At 39.9% G+C, this 19,452-nt stretch overlaps 3 protein-coding genes across 3 annotated transcripts in view; 1 reads left to right on the forward strand and 2 right to left on the reverse strand.

Annotated features, from left to right (window-relative positions):
- The window catches only part of LOC117818392 (phosphatidylethanolamine-binding protein 4), a 55,836-nt gene extending 53,319 nt beyond the window's left edge, over window positions 1–2,517 (reverse strand). Inside the window, exons 1-2 of the mRNA XM_034691253.1 lie at window positions 2,406–2,517; window positions 264–367 (exon numbers count right to left, since the gene is read on the reverse strand). Coding sequence (XP_034547144.1) covers window positions 264–367; window positions 2,406–2,408 — 107 coding nt within the window. The 5' untranslated portion in view covers window positions 2,409–2,517. The remainder of the gene's footprint in view (window positions 1–263; window positions 368–2,405) is intronic.
- Window positions 2,518–5,187: 2,670 nt separating this feature from the next.
- Window positions 5,188–13,704, reverse strand: LOC117819635 (rho-related BTB domain-containing protein 2-like). Its single transcript, XM_034693100.1, has 10 exons — window positions 13,009–13,704; window positions 10,947–11,148; window positions 10,657–10,760; window positions 10,383–10,568; window positions 9,330–10,270; window positions 9,118–9,236; window positions 8,280–8,430; window positions 8,078–8,166; window positions 7,502–7,607; window positions 5,188–7,142 (listed from the first exon to the last, which is right to left on the reverse strand). The coding sequence occupies exons 1-10, from the start codon at window positions 13,068–13,070 to the stop codon at window positions 6,937–6,939; spliced, it is 2,166 nt and encodes a 721-aa protein (XP_034548991.1). The 5' UTR covers window positions 13,071–13,704; the 3' UTR covers window positions 5,188–6,936.
- Window positions 13,705–16,285: 2,581 nt separating this feature from the next.
- ido1 (indoleamine 2,3-dioxygenase 1) lies at window positions 16,286–19,092 on the forward strand. The gene is made up of 10 exons (XM_034693101.1): window positions 16,286–16,472; window positions 16,999–17,094; window positions 17,174–17,293; window positions 17,428–17,546; window positions 17,643–17,657; window positions 17,753–17,852; window positions 17,989–18,106; window positions 18,187–18,238; window positions 18,341–18,489; window positions 18,580–19,092. The coding sequence occupies exons 1-10, from the start codon at window positions 16,362–16,364 to the stop codon at window positions 18,975–18,977; spliced, it is 1,278 nt and encodes a 425-aa protein (XP_034548992.1). The 5' UTR covers window positions 16,286–16,361; the 3' UTR covers window positions 18,978–19,092.
- Window positions 19,093–19,452: the final 360 nt, after the last annotated feature.

Here is a 19,452-nt window from a genome sequence, read left to right on the forward strand (position 1 = left end):
CTTTATTGAGGTGATATAAAGGGAGGAAACTCACTCAACACAAATTTGAAGTGTATTCTGTATTAAGGTGAAAGTGAACAAGCTCCTAAAATAAACAAAGTCAACTTATTGAAAAGGGCTCTGATTGCCTTAAGCAAAAAAAAAAGAAGCTCTAGCATAACAGTGAGTGAGCAGATGAAGCTCCTGCTAAGATTCCTCTGTCTTCACCATCTTCATTTTCACCATGATCACAGTAGAGCTTTGAGGCATTATAGGCAACTTACTGACAGAAAGAAGACTCCGGAGGGCACAGGGTGTCTGCTGTTGCTTCCACTTGATGAAACCCCAAAACACAAGTACATAACACCAGGAACGGTGCCAGCACAGCCTGCAGAACAGAATGATTTTCAGCAGACAAATAAGTGTTATTTAGAAAATGATTTTTTAAAATATATTTGTTAGGTTCAAACGGTGCTTTGCCAAGCATTAAGTCTCAATGAAACATATCCAATTATGTTGTTACAGTCCTGGTTAGAAGAGCCTTGTCCACGATGAAAGCTGAGCAGAAATGTCATAGAGCTTCATCTTGTCATTTCTACAGAAATACAGTTTCAGAGCAGCTTAAGTTACATGTCACTCATTTTTCAAGCAGCACAGCTCCTGGACAGTAAAGAAAAACTTGTGCACAATTGCCTTACAGTGACTTTAACTCCTCGGTGTTTTTTACTTTCTGAGACGAATTCATAATTAACGGGTATTTAAAATAATCCTTCCCAATTAAAAAACAGACCCAACAGACGAAAAAACGTTCCTCTTTTTAGCTGCTCACACTGCTCAATAATGGATGAAAACCCAATTTTAAACCTTAGTTTTTATTTCTGTAACGACAAACTTTTAATTTCATTTAACAAACTGAGTTTTAATGACATTTTTCAACTAAATTTACTTTCTTTCTTTCTTGATCTTAGATTTTAAAATATGATATGTTTTCATGCTTATGTTTGCTTAATGTCATATTTTTAAATTGGATATTTTCTGACAAGGTATGGCGACATGGAATGAACCTGATATTGGATCTACAATTAAATGTTGAGCATACGGGCACCCTGGAGGGTGTCAAGAGGTCTGAGCCAGCTTCGGGCTGCGACTCGACACAGAAAAGATTCAATGTGTGAGTCTTAATCCTTGAGAAGAAGTTCTCAGATGAATCAATGATTAAAGGTTCATTTTGGTTAAGACAAGATCAGTTGTGATTCTGTGTCCAGCGGGACAGTAAGACTCTGCAAGTTACAGACTTCAGAGCAGTGAAGGGGGCTGATCATTTAGAATAATCCCTCCTAATTCAAATAAATAATAAGGCCCAACACTATTTACTATGTACGTTAAGTTACATAAGTACAGAGAGAGAGAGAGTAGATCAAACATAACTGGCCGCATATCATGGTCAGACAATAGTTTTTATTTTTTATTTCTTGTTTGTTTTAAAAATGTCTTAATGATGAATGTTTTTACTCTCTATAAGGTAAACTTGGGTGACTTGAAAGGCGCCCCCAAATAAAATGTATTATTATTATTATATAAAATTTGAATTTTTGAAGTGTTTGCTGTGTGTTTTTGGTGATTGTTACTGTTCTGATTTTTTGTTTTTAACTCTGTAAAGCACTTTGAATTGCTCTTTGTATGAATGGTGCTTTATAAATAAACTTGCCTTGCCTACTTTACTTCCCAATACAAAAGATCCAAGTGTTTTATCTGAACAAAAGTCAAACCCTAGTAATAGTAATTATTTTGTGTAAAAAAAAAAAGAACCTAGTTGATTTTATATTTTCCTGAGAAAATCCTGTTATTCTTTGGACTAACTCTTCGTGCCTTTGTGTCTGTATGTCAGTTCTTGAGTATAAATCCTATTACACCTGTGTAGTCTTGGCCAATCAGAGCATATTCAGACATCTGACTCCGCCTACACCTGTTGAACAAGTCTGAGACATCAGCAACAGCACACTACCCACGATTGGAAGTATATAGAGAAAAATGGTTACTCGTCAAACTGGCAGTCGGTATCTTTACAGAAATACGGTATTAAAACCATAGACTGTATAAATATGATTAAAACCTGTTAAAACCTGTCACGCGTGTTATTCCAGGGTCTGCTAATGCCTGACTAAATGTTAACATATAGCTATCTCTTGCCACAAGAGACGGGCACAACAATTCATAACTATGATGTTTATGCATAGAACATATCAATACATGTAAGAAATGACATGGCTTCTTTAAACATTTCGGGGGTGCTTCTATTTGCACCTTAAGTGTCAGCAACGACGGTAGTTTACACGGTCTGTCGAGACAGAAAACATGCTTTAGATACTGCTGCATACTAACAGCAGTCCTATTATTGTAGTTATAGTACTCTGTTTTAACATTACCATTTCCCAGTCTATATATTTGTCCACTTGTGTTGAGCTGCTGCAGGTTTCTTCGCCTGGTTCAGGTCGCTGTCACTGCCGCCTGAGTCTGCGCAGTGAGCCACTCTCTCTATGAGGCTCCAAAAGTTTCACATGACAACATGACGACAGTGCTTTTAAATAAAGAATGACGTGACACCTTAAGTGCACGTTGCTCCTTTTTTATTTAGTAAATATTATTTACACATTTTCAAGAACACATGCTACAGAAATTCAAATGTACAGCTCCCAAACAATAAAAACAGCTCTTGAGAACAAAAACACCTGATGACTAAGGAAAATGTCATCTAGGCTTTGAACACTGAGAAAACATTCAAGTTTTTTTTCTTTTCGTTTCAATTTTTTTTAATTCAATTTTCAACCATTTTTGAACAAGGCCTCTTAAACTATGCAGTAGTGATTGTGCAGCATATATAATATATTCCTGGTGCTGCTAAAGCTCCCTTTGGTTTGTGCTTCTCTGCAGCGGTGATATTAGCACCCAAACATATGAAAAAGGGCCCCAGTGACAACCTCTTAGTAATTTATGATGTTTCTTTTTTTCCTTTTTTCTTTTTTACCTGATGTTGTCTACAGGTCTAATAATGTTGCTGTAACGTCTAATGCAATTTGAATAGAACCTGGTGCTACAAAGCAGTGCAAGTTTGTAGTTTCAAAGTCAGACATGTCAGAATGCATAGTACAAAAACAGTATCTGTGTTAAACTATGCAATAGCTTGTATCAACTGCTATGCCAAGTTTGAATCGCAAGTCATCAAACAATTTTTATTTACATTTTTTTTTGTTAAAATCTTACTTCCAATAGTCACACTGTCTCAGCACTTTTTTTGGACACAGACCCCCAAATTGGACTCCATTAGAATCAAGCAACTTTGAAATAATGGAACAAATTTGAAATCCCTGCATTCATTTCATGGTTAATGTCACAAATTGATGGTTTGTTATTAAGTTATTCTAGTATGGCCTTGATGGTCTTTCATAAGTTATGCGTTTACGGCTTTGTAATGGCATAAGTCATTGCAGTGTATCGTAGTGTATAACTAACACACTTCTTGAATTCCCTCGAATCTTACACCGATTGCTTTACATCCAAATAATGGATTATGTACATTTACTACTACAGACACAATCTAGAGAGCACCATGGTAACTGAACATATAGCAAACAAACTAATAACCACAGTAACACTACGTTACATTCAATACCTTACACAACACTGTACATTAAGGCATGAGGTGTTGTTGATGCAAGATGTCAGCAAAATATTCACTGAGAAATGCAATGCACTGAGGAATGAAATGCAAGTCTTTGAAATGTATCAATAACATTGCCAAGGCAAATTATAACAATAAAGACCCTCCTGCTGTTACATTAAACTGCATTTTATTTTAAAGCTGGGCATTATTTGATAAATTGTCAAATTAATTTGAGAATTAGGATTAAACCAGACTTAATACATATTCAGTTCTTTTGGAGGCTAAAAGGTCAGCCTATTGTCTGACCATGAGTGCAAAACTATGTCATCGATAAAGGTATTCAAAATGACATTATTTATTCCTACATAGCAAAAAGTATTGCTAATTGAGAATAAAGCTACTGCCTAGAGCACCAGCACCCTGCCGATCTATATCTTTCACTTTAAATCACCATTGCCATACTTAATCTTTTTTGGTCATGCAGTGTTGTTGTTGTTGTTGGGTCAGGATTACAACAAGCAAGAGACTGGTTTTTGTCACTGATTGATTGGTTCATACTACTTTTGAGTTTTAAGCTCTTTGTTGGGCTCGAAATATCTGTCAAATAAAAGGACTGCATTACCAATCATATGCAGGATTTCTTTAACATATGCTGCAAAAGCAAGGTCTGCAATTAGAATTGACTATTTTCAAAAAACAATGGTATGTTTAATGGAGGTACCATACGTCTTTAAATGTCTATATAAACATGTGTCTACTTTACACTGCACTGTTATCCTACTCTACTGTCTGCCTGTTATGTGCAGGGATACTACAGTATATAATTGATGTAACTGGAGGTCAGCACAATGACTATTTTCAACAACTGTTTGTAGCTGCACAGTAACTAAATGCAAGTCGGATAAGTCAAGTCTATAATCAGTTTATGTATTACTCAGTAATACTGTATGATTCTGCTCACTGCCTGCAGTGCACAATATTATGTAACTGCACAACATAGTGATGCAAGTTACTTGCAATTCATCTGCTATTTTGTACAATTTACAATACTACCCATTCTCACCAAGCACCATGCTTACATGTCCACCCTACAATCAAGTACAACAGTAGATGACAATCTTAAATATACTGTGAAGTGTGCAAAACAAATCATGACAATGATTTCATCGAACATCCTCACAACAATTCTTAAAACATTTTAAACATCACCTTGTCTACTTTTCAGTGGCTTCATTTACATTTGCTGCAGTGACACCATTCTGTCTATAGTGTTGTCCACCAGGATGCTGCTACAGGAGGGTCTTGTGTTTGTCTCTGTGGAGAAGAGTCCAGAAGTGTCTGAGGTGTGTAGAAGAGTATGGATGACCTCACCCCGGCATGAGGAAGCCTCGTGCGTGCATGTACAAGTCTTATATGGCCAAATGTAAATTATTAGTGGGCATCCTGTCATCAGATCAGATCAATCCATGAGGACCAAATCACTACCACTAACTTCAAACACACTACCAGAAAGATGGTGGTATACATGTAGTCGTTTTACCACAAGGAAGTTTTTCTATTCATTGTATTCACATCTGATGTAATCCACAGGGTGGGAGGCTCAAACAGTGTAATGAGATGAACTGGTGTATTACAGGTTTCCACTTGTAAAAGCATAGGGAATTTGACAACTTGATATCATTTAACATCTTCCAGACTAATCAGCAAGTGAAAAGACTACAGATAATATTGGGTCACTTCCTTGCTAATAGTACCATTAGCTAAGCATTTATGTCTTTCCTATTATATCATGCAATACTTTGGTATAGCATCCAGCTACCAGCCATCATGGTGATAATAGCTAGAGACTGGCTAAATGCAAACCACCCCAGTAAATGTTAAAATAAGATGGAAGTGGCTGAATGCTTACTTATGCTGTCCTCAGTAGCTCAACTACTATTTGCTCTCAGCCACACCCTAGCTGGCAGTAATATTATTTGCAAGTGGCTGAGTTATTATCAGAGCTTTACTTTAGGAGTGTTTGCCATTTTCCACTCCTCAGCCAATGATAACACTAGAAAGGAGGTGATTGCTAACAATAGTTTGCCACAGAAGGACAGCTAATGTTAGTTTTCCTTGTCATTGCACACGCTGCAGGATTTTCACTCTCAACTGTCTTTTCAATCAATCTAGGAGATGTTTATTGATAATGATTTGTCGGTTGTCCTATAAACTTATACAATGGAACACAGGGCAGCCTTTTAACTTCCAACCTTGAGAGATGTAGGGGTGAATAGCAGTTGTATGGATGTGTTAAACTTGCTTTGAGATGCAACATGTGCTACTTTTCATGTTGACGGTGACCAAGCTGATGGAACCATTTACTTGAAACTGTTAGGGTAAAACATGTGTGCTTCCAAGTCTCATTGAGCATTACATCAGAAATAATAATGATGTTCTGGCTTTGTTTTTTTGCTGGCGCTTTAAAGAAAAAACACAGACATTTCCCTCTTGTGTCTCAGGACACTGAATTCATTCATGTAAACTAAAGCCCTTTTGTGACAAGATGCCACAAATAACACGATCACAATACGAAAATGCTGAGTGTTCATACCCACTAAACTTTTAGCTGTGCAAGTCGTGACACAAACATTCAAAAGCAGAATGACTTGCCCGTATTTTCATTTATGCATACACTTTCATAGTCAGCATGGTTAGAGTGAATAACTGCATTATATGAGACCTGGCAGGCTGTTTTACTGTTACATCCTGTTAATGAGATCATACTGTACACACAATTTGGTAGATTGTACAAACACTTAAGGACAAAGTGTTTTAACTCTGAGACTGAGAAGTTCTGTTGAGTTGCTGGTTGTTGCAGCTGAGAAGCAGCACTTGGTTATCAGTTCAGGTTAGTTGATGGTTGTTATGATCATAGGTGGAGAGTTCTGTGCCAGCAGAGTTTCTTTTTTGTGACTTAAAAATCAGAGTGGAATATATGACAATCAACAGGAGTTGTTACTTGCGCCAGTTGCACTGTGCCATTTTTTTCAGTGAGGTTCAACTCACTGAGATTTGAGTCTCATTTACATCAAGCTAAAAATCTAAGGAACAGACAAATTACTTTAACTGCCAGATTGAAGTGACCTTGCAAACCTGGAGGAGTGCCGTTTGACAGCAGAGGCGAACAAACAGGGGAGGAAACTGTGTGCCTGAATAATTGGGGCGTATCTATCCAGCAGTGCTTGTCTTCTATTTTTTTCCATCAGCTCTCATCCACCCTGACGCACTTCAGTGGAGCCAGCCTTACCGCTTGGTCAGATGACAGCGGACGAGCCAGAGGAGGGAGAGTTTGAATTAGGGGAGGAAGGAAGGTTCCAGAAGAGCCACTTGCGTTTGCATTGTCGTCTCTGGTACAGGTAGTCCTCTTTGTCGCGCTCTTTGCGCGCTCTTTGGTAGTGGTCATCCTCTTTTAGGTACCACACAGGGGGCCAGCGATGTTTCTCAAAGTATTCTTGGTTATCTGCATTAGAATAAAACCAATCAGGGATTTGAAAATGCATTATCATCACTGTCAATTTAGAGCATATGATTCTAATCAAACCAAATGTTTTATTTCCAACACTTGTTCTTAATGGTATCACAGAATGAACCACATGTATATGACAATTTTTAAAAATTACGATTAACTTAAAAAAAGAAAGGCTTAATTCCAGTCATGAATAACAGTATTGTCTTGTATAATAAAATTACTAGTATTACATTTTGAAGTATTAAAAACATTAAACTCTTGCTCAGGTGAAATGGATCCACTGAGTTTTATCTGCTTTTGCAGTTTTCCTTTAAACTGTCAAATTTTCTGGATTATGTTACGTATGTTACCTGTAGACTTGGCCTTCATGTCTCGGGGAAACTTGCGGCAGACACTGTTGTAGTTGGTACAGATGTGGTGAAGACACCAGCCAGTGAGCTGTTGGGCACCGTGAAACTGTAGACATAAAAAAAACATCACTTTTGTATGTTTGAACTGTTTTCTTGCAAGAAAGAATTGTTGTTTAAGGGATTTTTTATTTCTGACTCTGATTTCTGATACTGATCAGCTGCAGTCAGGAACTTCTAACATTAGCATATTAGCATTAGCATGAAGTTGCTGGTCTTTACACAGTCTTACATTTGATACAGATTAACTAAAGCTGAAGTAAAGAAAAATACAGCTGAACCTGTAGTATATCTAAGTTTGATGATGAGATTGCATTAAGTGCTGACCCTGACCCCAGAGACTTTCCTTTGTATTTTTCAAAATAGCTGGCTTGCACTCTGGTAAAGTGTATTTAAGATTATCTCAGCCTTCACAGCAGTTCTCCCTTACAAATGCCCTCATTAATAAAAATCCAATTTGCCAAAGCATTATGTAAGAGCCTTACGTGCCACCTCTATTTAGTGATGACTGACACATACCTGGGCCATGTCCAAGTACACCAACACATCTCCATCAATGTCGGCCCCCATCATTGCTGCCTCCGTCAACACAGTTACTGTGTAGAGCTCTGAAAGAGACATAAAAGCGGGTCACTGCAGGCATCAATTCCCAAACACTCCCAATGACTTTTTGTAATACAATCCTGTCGTTAGAAGGTAATACAAATACCAGATGTAATACCTGTAAGGGCAACCAGGTGGGGGAGGCAAAGACGATTGGCAAGAACAATAAGCTCCATTGCGTCCAAGTCAGGCCGAGAACAAAACCGGCCTGTATAGAGATATTCTAGCACGGCCCTCATACAGCTGCGAGTTGTGTTTGGAAACAGCACCTTAGAAACAGGAACATGTGACACAGTCATTATTAAGGACTGAGGACTTCACTGTGGTTTACATTTAGCTGAAATCTAAATGTTGACAAAGAAAGAAACCAACAACAACAAAAAAATTGTGATATGACTATGAAAAACAAAGTTTTTACAGATTGCTCTGCTTTTTGTGTGAGAGACAAGTGGAAACAAAAACAGATTACTGTGCACTTTTCAAAGCTGATAATATGGCAGTGCATCTAAAAATATCTCTAAGGGTTCATGCCTTGTTTTGATTGTTTTTCTTCTTTGTTTTTCAGTATTTGCTTAATAGTTTTATTTTTCTGTTGAGGTAGAAAAACAATATACTGACCTCAAAGAGATTCAGCTCGCTAAGACCACAAAGGCACAAGTAATTGCATTACAACAGATTTGCGATCCTCTAATTAAATTATACTTCACATACTAAGCTCACAGTTCATTGTTCTAGGTCAGTTTATGTATTGATCTTAGCTGAACTGGTGTGCTTTTTAAGTAATTCAAGTTTAATTGCAACTGCTTTATAAATCAACAGGCAATAAGAATGCCAGTGGAAATTCCGAACAAATGGGAATAAGTATTTTACACAGTACTGACTTTGTTTTATACTTTGGTGCTAATGGTGTCATTTCCCAGACCAACAAAAAGCTGAAGTCCAGTTTGTTGGCTTACCTCTTTGGTGCAGCTCTCCACAAAAGGCCCACCAAACATAGCTGCCATCCAGTCGCAACTAGAGATAAGTAAAGGCTTGTGGGCCATGATGGTTCCATCATCTAGCTTGAATATTACATCTGCAACACAGACAGATAGGACTTGTACAACACCTCCCTTACACGTATATCCATCAACACATGACCAAATATAGGTAAATGATTCCTTCTTACCAGAAAAGGTGCCTTTGGCCAAGCACTCTTTGACTCTGTTTGTGCGCCGTACATGGAAGGCTTTGGTGATTTCTTGGTTCATGAAGGCTTCGTTGTTGAGTATGTTTGCCACCATCATCCGCAGGTCAAATACCTCCAGCAGCTCAGCAATGTGTGCAATGTGCATTAGCTCTTTCTCATTCTCATCCAGCTGGCCTGTGTACAGGTAGCGCAGCACTGCTCTGAAAGGGCCCAGCTGCATGGACTGGTCCATATGCACTACAGTCATTGGCCTGGGGCTGTATGTAACAGGGTCATCCACCAGCTCCTCCTGGATACTGACAAAGGCCCGGCTCCATGAGGAGAGCAGTCTGCCCCGTCGGCCCCCCTGAGAGTCTTTCAAAGTTCCGTCACTAGTGCAAGCCCTCAGGTTGGCCCTGTCTCCATCGTCACTGCTTTCGCAAACATCAAAGCTAGCAGCACGCATCAGCAGCTCTCGGCCGGAGAGAGGACCACGAGGGGGCCTTTCAGTCTCCTCATTTTGTGTGTCCATACTAAAGAGGTCATAAAACTTTGAGGAGGATGTCGCCAAGTATATCTTGTGTGCAAAGATTTTCTGCCGCTCCTGCAGGACCAGGATGACGTCAGCACAGTGTGGGTCCTCCAGAAGACCAACTGGATGCTCCTCCGTGGTGGTTGGGGGAGGAGGCACAGTGATTATGGGTGGAGGGGGTTTCGGTGGCAGGAAGGGCGCCTGAAGGAGAGGCCGCTGAACATTTCTGAGGTGAGATTTCCAAAACTGTAGGTGTCGTCTTGAGATGAGCGCAGCCCTGATAGCATTATCAAAGACGTCCTTGACTCCAAATTGAGCCACAACACTGGTTTCATAATATGGCACTCCCAACTCTTTGGCCACCTCCCGGCCTCTCTCTGGAGGAAGAATCTCATTGGATTTAATTGGCCTAAAGAGCAAGGGAATATATTAAAGAAGGTTCTGGCACAAGAAAATAGGACATCAAAAGAAATCAAACAATCTCTTATCTACTTTGTGCATTGAAATAAAAGTCTATCTACCTAGCCAAGGGCCTTCGTGCCCTGTTCACTGCCTCCAGGTCTGCATAGCGCAGGTCCAGCTGACAGCCCACCAAGATGACTGGAGCACGCGGGCAGAAGTGCTTGATCTCAGGGTACCACATGGTCTTCACATGGTAGAGAGAGTTTGGGTTGGCTATCGAAAAGCACAGAACCACCACATCGGACCTGAAGGGAATAGAAAAAAAAATCTCTTATCTTAGGGGGCGCAAGAGCAAGTTATGGGTGACCAATATTGAAACTCACAAAGTCTCACCTGCCGTATGCAAATCGCCGGTCCTTATGATGGTCTCCAAAAGTATCCCAGAGGCGGAGAGACACACTGACATCATCCACTACATCTCTGGATCGCTCTAACACCTAATACACCAAAGAATACATAGTCAGGGACGGTTTACCATTTGTTCCTGAAAGTCATTAACAAATACATGTTAACAGCTAAATGTGCATGTGAGCCACAGCCTAAACTTTTCAATACTTTCCAAAATATCTTACATTTCAAAAACAAGCAGGTAATCTTGAAAGGCAGCAAGCTTGCTCACTCACCTCTTGGCACACTCTATACTGGTCAATTGCCCAGACTGTGGGCACATGTGTGGCGAGTAACTGGTACTGAGTCAGTGTGGCATTGCAGGCCCGAGCACAGATAAGGCGGGTCTTTCCGACGGCATTGTCTCCCACCACCACACACTTGATAGTTTCAACGTTTGGCCTCTCATAGTCCATATCAGAATCTGTCAGCTGGGACCTGCCGATAGAAGAGGATGCAGGAAGAGATGCATCAGCACCAGCACCAGCACCTGAAATCTTTATCTACTGTCATGGGCGGTAAATGAAGGAGGATCAAAATGGATATGAGACGCTGTGACTACTCCTCATCTGCACTGCTCGTTCTGCCTGCAGAGCTATCAATGGAGAGTCTCGTGACTTCCCTGTACCCATTCACAAGTTCTCTATCCTGCTCCTGATACAGGAGAAATTTAAAGGGACAAGCAGACAGAAAGGGCTTGGTCTTCTTAAGGATTTTTAGAGTTTTAGTCTGGCCCTTCTACTTAAAAATAATCGGGCACTTTTCAAAACATCTAGTGAATTGTACGGGACAGTGAAGTTCCAATTTTAGAAATAAACGGTCTAGTTTTCCTGCTACGGGCTAATAAAGGCTGATTAATACTTCCCTGATACTGTTGTAATCCCTCCAAACATATGCAAGCCCAAAATAACCTCTCTTATATCACAAGTCTGAAAAACTTGTATAGCTTGCCTTCAATAATCAGAGCCATAATTCACAAAAATGAGTACTAGAAATGTGACATTCACAAATACGCCTACACTTGTTTAAGTGGAGGTAACAGATAAAAAAAGACTCTTTTGTCTACTGAATATGGGATCTGGTGACGAGGTATCCTGACTGGTTTCCAAGGGAACTGTAGCTTGTGTCTTTGTGTGTCATAACCATCAGACCATCCTCAATTCCTCTGATCCTCTAATAATGTATCTCTACCTACTGAGAAAACACCAGCACTAAATTAAAATCAAAATAAAATAACAGGTCCTGTGCTGTCTTGACAATATTGTCCAGCCTTAATGTTGTTCCAGTTTGTGCAAAGAACAAAGGTCATCAAACTCATTAATGTCAAGGGGTCCAAATCTCTTTTGCAGAAGGCTAAGACACCCAGCCACCATCTGAGTTTTGTCCCAACCTCATCTTCCCCCAGTGTCCCTTCAAATAGTTTACTGCTACAGCAATCTTTGATGAGGAAAAACATTCATATTTATATACTCAGATGAAACAACCTCTTTATGAATTAGCTCATAGACTCTGTGGTGTCCCTGTGCCTGCTTGGACCTCATGAACCCGTTTCAAAAAGACAACCGCCCCTCTTTCTACAGCATCACCTTTGCTTGACCTGAATTACAACCACATTTATGTTTCTCAAGCATGATATGACGACCTACAATCTTTAATCAGTATTTACGTTGAATAGGAGGTATGTCATGTTCTCATGCATGCTTCTGCACAGAGCCCCAGAGATTACTATTAAGGGTTACTATGATTTCTTTTTTTTTTTCCAAATGGTCACTTGCCATTCATAAAATCAGCCTTTCATTGACTGCGCGATCTGCATTCCTATAGGCTCCGTCTTACCTCTGTTAAGACACAAGCATGTGACAGTCTGACCTTAGGCTGGGCCTGTATGACACTATAGGGATACAACGCCTCTAATATTACTCATTCACATGTCCTTTCCTGTTACTGTCTACACTGCGCAACTCCCGACTTCATTCATCCTTTTGATACGGCCAAATATTATAAATAACCAACAAAACGCCCACAGATTACCATCCTGGAGATATGAAGAATAAATAAACGTGCATCCTGGGTTATAATCCAAACAAAGAAGGTAAAATAGTGCATTTCCTACCAGAAGGACCGATGAGTCCCTCCTCCACCGAGACACTAGTCATGAGGCTCTGCTGCATTACACGTTATGTAACACTCCGTCACTGACTCTTGAGCCTGTTTATCTGCCTTCGTGTTAAACATTAAAACAGCGAATACAAAATAAAACTATTTTTAAATCCTTGTGAGGAATGTCCGTGATCTTACCGCAACATAAGGAAGTGCTGCATGGGGTTGGTCGATGATCGAGACAGAAAGCAGGGCTCCATCGGATGCGGCTGGCACCTGACGCCGGCTTGTTTTTAACTTCATCTTCAAAGCAAGCTGAACCAGACGTGGAAATAAGACGGCAGCGGACCGCAGGTGTTTGAGAAAACGTCCTCTGGATCGGGGCGATTTTCCGCGAGCAATGCCAAAAACACGGCCGCTGATCTGAGGTCTGTCTGCGCGCTGCAGAGCTGCAGCTCTGACCGTCATGGAACCACCTCCACTTACTGTAAGGCCTCCGTAGCTAATAATAGGCTGGCGCTCCGACGAAAAAAAGAAAAAACCCATTCATTACAAAACACTGATCCACTTTCAAGTCGCACAAATCTCATTCCACAGCTCCAAAAGCAGCCTGGACTGACCGACCTGCAGACCTTCACTTGTTCCTTAAACCTTTCTATCAGCAGAATTTAGATTGCACTTTGCACAGTTTACAGTATGTTTGAGTGGTGAGTGTGATAAAAACACATCACTAATCCCTCACATATTCAGGCTAGGTTAGATAAAGTGTGCACTGTCTGTTAATCCAGTACAGGGACTGTCTGTAGTGATTAACTGAGGAATGTGGTGTGCATACAGCCCATGTGCAACCACACGTTGGTTACGTGTATGACAGACACAACAAAACTGTGTTTTTGGATCATCCAGCAGCAATGATAGAAAAAAGATGCATGAGTCATCATCGCAGCTGAGTTTTTTTTTTTTTTTTTTTACATAAGATATCAGCTGTTTCCCTGAACTCAATTAACTCTTTTCTCTCTTTCAATCTGGGTTTAATGGTTCTGTATTAGTTCCTCTTATCAGTCACCATACTGATCAATTTGATCTCTTCACACACAGATTGTGTATGTAGAAAGGTCATAAATAAGTTGATAGGAAATGTTACTGAAACTTGATTTATGATGAATAATTTGCACACATACGTATGACTAATAAATGAAAACATGATGAGCATTGATTTTGGATATTTGATTAATTTAGAAAAATATAGTCATCTAAAAACAGGCCAGATATCTCCAGTCCTTATCTAATACTCCAGCCACTGAAGCCTACATTTCCCATAATGCAACCACTCTTTGTAAGTCCCTCCCTGTCTTGTCTCATACTCCGGTTGGTTGTGCTCCTTTTCTAAAAAAAGTTGATGTTCTCAGGGTGTAATAACTGATGATTTATTAAGGGTTTATTTTTCCTTTGATAGGGTGATTATGTATGATCTGTATACATTTACAACTAAAGGATTACATTAAGTATTTCAATATGAGATATGAAAAACTTTGTTTCTGAACATGTTGGCACCACATTGCTGTACCATCTTTCTCTTGAATGCAGAAGTTTTATTGAATATCATGATTGTTTAGGGTAATGAAGCTAGACTGAACCGCATATTCAGGACCAACAAGCTAAAACAGACTAAACCTTGTGCTATGAATCAGTTTTTTATGATAATACACTCGCTCTTAACATCAGAGAAGCTTTTTTAATCAATCTAAATCTACTAAATGTGCATAGGAGAAACCTTTAGCATGCTAATCACACATCAGCCATGCAGCAAAGGCTGTTATTAGCACTCCTCTAAGTTTTTGTTGACAACTTTGAGGCAATGCAATCACTCCTGTGCAAAGAAAAGAAACTAATTTGTTGGTCTGTGACAAATGAAATGTTACTCACCACTCACAGGTACTGGAGGCCATGGGTCACAGATGGTTGGAAGTTTTTTGTTTATTACCAATCCAGTTTGATTAGGCAACTCTATCCTACGAGGTTTAGTTGATGTCTTTACATCCTTCATTTACTGACATTTCATTAGCTGTTTTATCTTTGACCTCTGCTCAGATCACTCAGCCAAACAATGCAGCTCAGTGTTTGTTCATCTTGACTCTAGGACCAGGGGAGTCAAATTACAGTCATCCTTTATACATTTACATTTTAAAAGCATTAATGCCAAAGCTACACTGCACTTGTTTTGAAAGGATTTCTCAACTTGTTAAGCTGACTTGTGTTTTTACTGTTTTGCTGTTCACTTTAATAGTAGAGAAGTAGGCTGATGAAGCATGACAGCTCATTTAAATGATATCAACCAGGTCACATGTTTGGAAGTACTTCAGGTTATTTCTGATGGAGTTAGTGATTAACTTCTCCTTTTCCTCCACATGTATAGAATGTTTTATTGTAACTGCAATGTTCAGTCTTTTCCACCAGGTGAGGCTGACAGTCTACATTTCTTTAGTCCACTCTTAACTTTGAGCCACACCATGGGCAGATAGAGGGAACAACAAGTGTGGAAAAGTCTTAAATTCATATGTAACACATCAAATATATCATGAGAAGATAACACATGTAATTATGTTTGAATCTAATGCCCCCTACTAACTACCAAGCCTCTAATAGATAGGGAAAAGAAGCAAAAGCTTTGGTTTCAGGAAGCTATGAAAGCTGCACAGTGCAAGCTACATTCAAAAAATATGAGTAAATAAATATTAAGCACGACTTAAACAAACAGGAATGAATGATAAAAATAGGAAAAGGTATAGATGGAATCCTAAATTTGGCGTTTATACTCTGACAGAAAGGATAACACAGGACTGGAGTTGGAGGCTGAGATAACCGGAGGTAATCCTCTTTCACTTCCGAGAAATCAAGTTTTTTTCCAGTGCTTTGGACTTTAATACACTTTATACAGAGCTGGATAGTATTCAGTTCTGTATACACATGAAGCAGTGGGCTGAAGTTTCCAACTGCAGCATCAGAAGAAGATTGACGAAGTTCTCTGAATAGTTGTAATACAGTTTTTATGAAAGCAGTGTTGCCACACGCTCATACATGCCTGATAATAAAAAAACAAAAAGCAGTAACTTCACAGTGCTAGTTTTCAACTTCATGACACAAAAGTTTTCTTATCTGCCATAAAAGTTTCAAAATGTGCATTCATGTGATTCATACTTATGTTTCCTAGTTAAATAAAAAGTGGAAGATATATCTAGACAGACATTAATCAAGAGGAACTGGTCAAATTCAATACAATGTGTGGTCTGCGGATCACGTCCTTATTTTTCAGGAAGTTAGATCATGGAGACTGTAAATGTCTCTGTACTTAATGATTCACAAAGCAAAGCTTAAGCACTGATTCACCACACTCCACTTTATGTTGTGCAACGCCACACGAGGGATAAATGTTGTGTAAGCAATGGAGATTGTTGACAGCAGCGTTAGAGTGAACTCAGTGCGCCTACGGTCAGAGTCCAGACAGGTCGGGGTCTCTTGAACTATTCAGATAGTCTGATGATTGTTGCTGTATGTGGGTTTCTCTTTCCTTCTATATGGCGGATTCAGGCTCCAAATCTTTTCTCTCTCTGGACTCCTACCATGTCTCAGAGGAGCTCGGCTTCATCCTCCCTGATCCTCTGGTAGGTGGAAAACCCCAATGGATAATTTCTTTTCTCTCTTTGTACAGTTTTTATATTTTATCTTCTGAAAACCTGCACTGAAATATCTGACAGTCAGGAGTCCTAAGCCTCGGTTTAGAGAGTTTAATTGACTGAAACTGAATTAAATCTAACTTTTTAAATGCAGTGAAACTTTTTCTCTGGCTGAAGCGGTGATACAACCACAAATGGATAGAGGAATTGACTGAGATCAGTTGATTGAAAGAGGTTGAAAGCTGGCATTGTTCCTGTTTGCTTTGTGTGATTGACTCTATTCTTACAACAATGTGTTTACAAAATCTCATCATGTTGAAATCCTACCGCCGAGCCTCACTTAATAAAGCAATACATAAATCAATTCAATGCATATTTAGATGATGCCTTTTAATTATAAATGAACAATGTCTTTTTTTGCATCATTTAAGCCTCACACCTATGCACTGTTTTGTTCCATTTCCATTGTCTCTGGTGACTGACACTTTCTTATCAAGCCCACTTCTGTTTAAAGGAAGAACTCCCACCCTACTACCAGCCATGGATGGATATTGCTTTCAGAGTCCCAGAACTGGTGCACTCTCACGAGTTGCGCTCCCTCATTAACAGGGTATGTGGGAACAATAAACTGAGAACAGTTCCATATTTTTATGGAGCCATGGTTCAGTGCTGACACTCTGTTTGTGCAGATGCCCTTGCTGAGCAGCCAGTTTCTGCAGAAACACAGAGAGTTACGTCTGGCCCACCTAGCCCTCAGCACGATGACGATGGGCTACGTGTGGCAGGAGGGAGAGAACGACACAGTTGAGGTATTTCTGCGTCTTCAAGTATTTCTTTTCCTCATACTGCCTATCACCTTCCTTATCTCCTTGAGAGCTGTCAGTTCCTCCCCAGTGTACATTTTATATTAATGACGCTTCGTCTCCAACAACCTTCCTCTAAGATTCTCCCAAAGAACCTGGCTGCCCCATACTGGGAGGTGTCGCAGCGCTTAGGACTCCCACCAATTCTCACCCATGCAGACGCAGCTCTGGCTAACTGGAAGAAGAAAGATCCAGAGGGGTAAGGCTGGTTTTCTTCTGAGTGCTGCCTCATAAACCGATGTGTGGTTCAAATGTGTTCTCTTTCTTTTCATGTCCTTTATGTCTGCGGTACCAGTCCCTTTAACATGGAGTGAGTCCATTTTCACTTTATTTCTCATCTTTAACACATGCTGTATCATGATATTCTGATACTAGAAAAGGTAATTTTTCAATAATGTGATGTAGGAACCTGGAGCTGCTTGTCAGCCTTCCTGGTGGAGACAGTGTGCAAGGTTTCTTTTTGGTTACTGTGCTGGTGGAGCTGGCCGCAGTCCCTGCACTGAGGGTGAACAGATATATTTATATATGTCTTTGTGCAAAATCAATCTGAGGCTCAATAGTGTTTAAGTTATTCACTGATGTAAGAATCACCTTGAAGTTGAGATTTAATAAAGGAAACTGTAAATGAACTTTTTTTGCAGAACATTCCTGTAGTGATCAATGCTGTCAAGTGTGGTGACACTGAAGCTTTGGCCCAAGCTCTAGAGAACATTGGACAGTCCATACAAGACATGACGGACAAACTCAAACTGATGCACGGTAATCAATCAAACATAACTTAGAAGCACTCATAATAATCCTGATAACCAAACAGTTTAATTGATTTTTTTTATCTTAAGTCTACGTGGAGCCTTCAGTGTTCTATGGCATCATGAGGATCTACCTGTCAGGGTACAGAAGTCCCTTTTTTTCATTTGACTTATTATTCCTTCATTTCTTAAGTGTCACATATTTCAGAAATGTGTTGGTTTGTGTCTGTGCTCGTATTAATAGGTGGAAGGACAACCCCTGTATGCTAAAGGGGCTGATTTATGAAGGTGTAAACACAGAACCGATGGAGTATTCAGGTGGGAGTGCTGCACAAAGCAGCCTGCTGCACTGCTTTGATGAACTTCTGGGAATCAGGCATGAAGAAAAAAGTGGTAGGATGACTGGTTTTTCCACGTAATGTATCAAAAAGGTGGCAGAATGGAAAGAGAATAACCTAATGTCATGATGACGCCTTTATGCAGGTGCCTTTCTAACCCGCATGAGGAACTACATGCCCCCTGCACACAAGCAGCTTATCCATGACATCTCGCTGCAGCCCTCGCTCAAGAGTTTTGTCCAGCAGCAGGACAACGAGAGACTCAACCAGACCTTTCAGAACTGTGTCACTAAACTACTGGCTTTACGCAACTACCACATCAACGTGGTCAGCCGCTTCATCACTGTACCCGCAGCCCGAGCACGACAACTTCGCAACAAGAGCCAGAACTCAGAGGCAGAGATGATCAGCAGAGCACCCACAGCTTTAGAAGAGAGGGGCACCGGGGGCTCCGGCATCATGACCTTCTTAAAGACTGTGAGGGACCAAACAAGAGATGCCTTTCTGCCTGATTCTAGCAATGAAACAGAGCAGAACAGCTGATCTGGATGTGGGACATATAGCAAAGTGTCAATTATAACACATAAATCAGAAATCATTGATTTCTCTGAATACTATTTAACTTGTCATTAAAAAATCACTTTGGCAGAAAGTGAGCAGCTACCATTGCTTGTCTTCCATGTAGCTTTGTTGTGTCTGAAAACAAACCTCAGCCTAATAGGCATAAGTGATACACATCAGTTAGTCCAAACCAAAACTCAAACCATTCCTCGAACTCTCCATTTAATTCAACCACTAACTTCATTTTTAATCCAACTGGTACCCAAAAAATGCATCAGACATCTGCTCCAGACCAACCAATCTTGAGGACGTTTGGACATTAAATTGTTCCTTAACCACTTTACTTTTTGGGGAAATGATTTGAGATTAATTTTAATGCAGTTTAAACTTAAAACAGCTGGTTTGTTTTGTGTTATTTGAAAATGCGGCAGAGACTATCTCTCCAGTTTTTCTTCAC

The sequence above is a fragment of the Notolabrus celidotus genome, chromosome 9 (genome assembly GCF_009762535.1).
Source record: "Notolabrus celidotus isolate fNotCel1 chromosome 9, fNotCel1.pri, whole genome shotgun sequence".
NCBI classification, from domain to species: domain Eukaryota; kingdom Metazoa; phylum Chordata; class Actinopteri; order Labriformes; family Labridae; genus Notolabrus; species Notolabrus celidotus.

Coding starts and splice junctions, on each gene's coding strand:
- LOC117819635 (XM_034693100.1), bottom strand. CDS start 13,070: ATGGAGCCCTGCTTTCTGTCTCGATCATCGACCAACCCCATGCAGCAC. Junction 9,237..9,329: donor GGCCAAAGGCACCTTTTCTG/GTAAGAAGGAAT, acceptor TCTGTGTTGCAG/ATGTAATATTCAAGCTAGAT. Junction 8,167..8,279: donor CCACCTGGTTGCCCTTACAG/GTATTACATCTG, acceptor TGTCTCTTTCAG/AGCTCTACACAGTAACTGTG.
- ido1 (XM_034693101.1), top strand. CDS start 16,362: ATGTGGGTTTCTCTTTCCTTCTATATGGCGGATTCAGGCTCCAAATCT. Junction 17,095..17,173: donor TGCGCTCCCTCATTAACAGG/GTATGTGGGAAC, acceptor CTGTTTGTGCAG/ATGCCCTTGCTGAGCAGCCA. Junction 17,294..17,427: donor GAGAGAACGACACAGTTGAG/GTATTTCTGCGT, acceptor CCTTCCTCTAAG/ATTCTCCCAAAGAACCTGGC.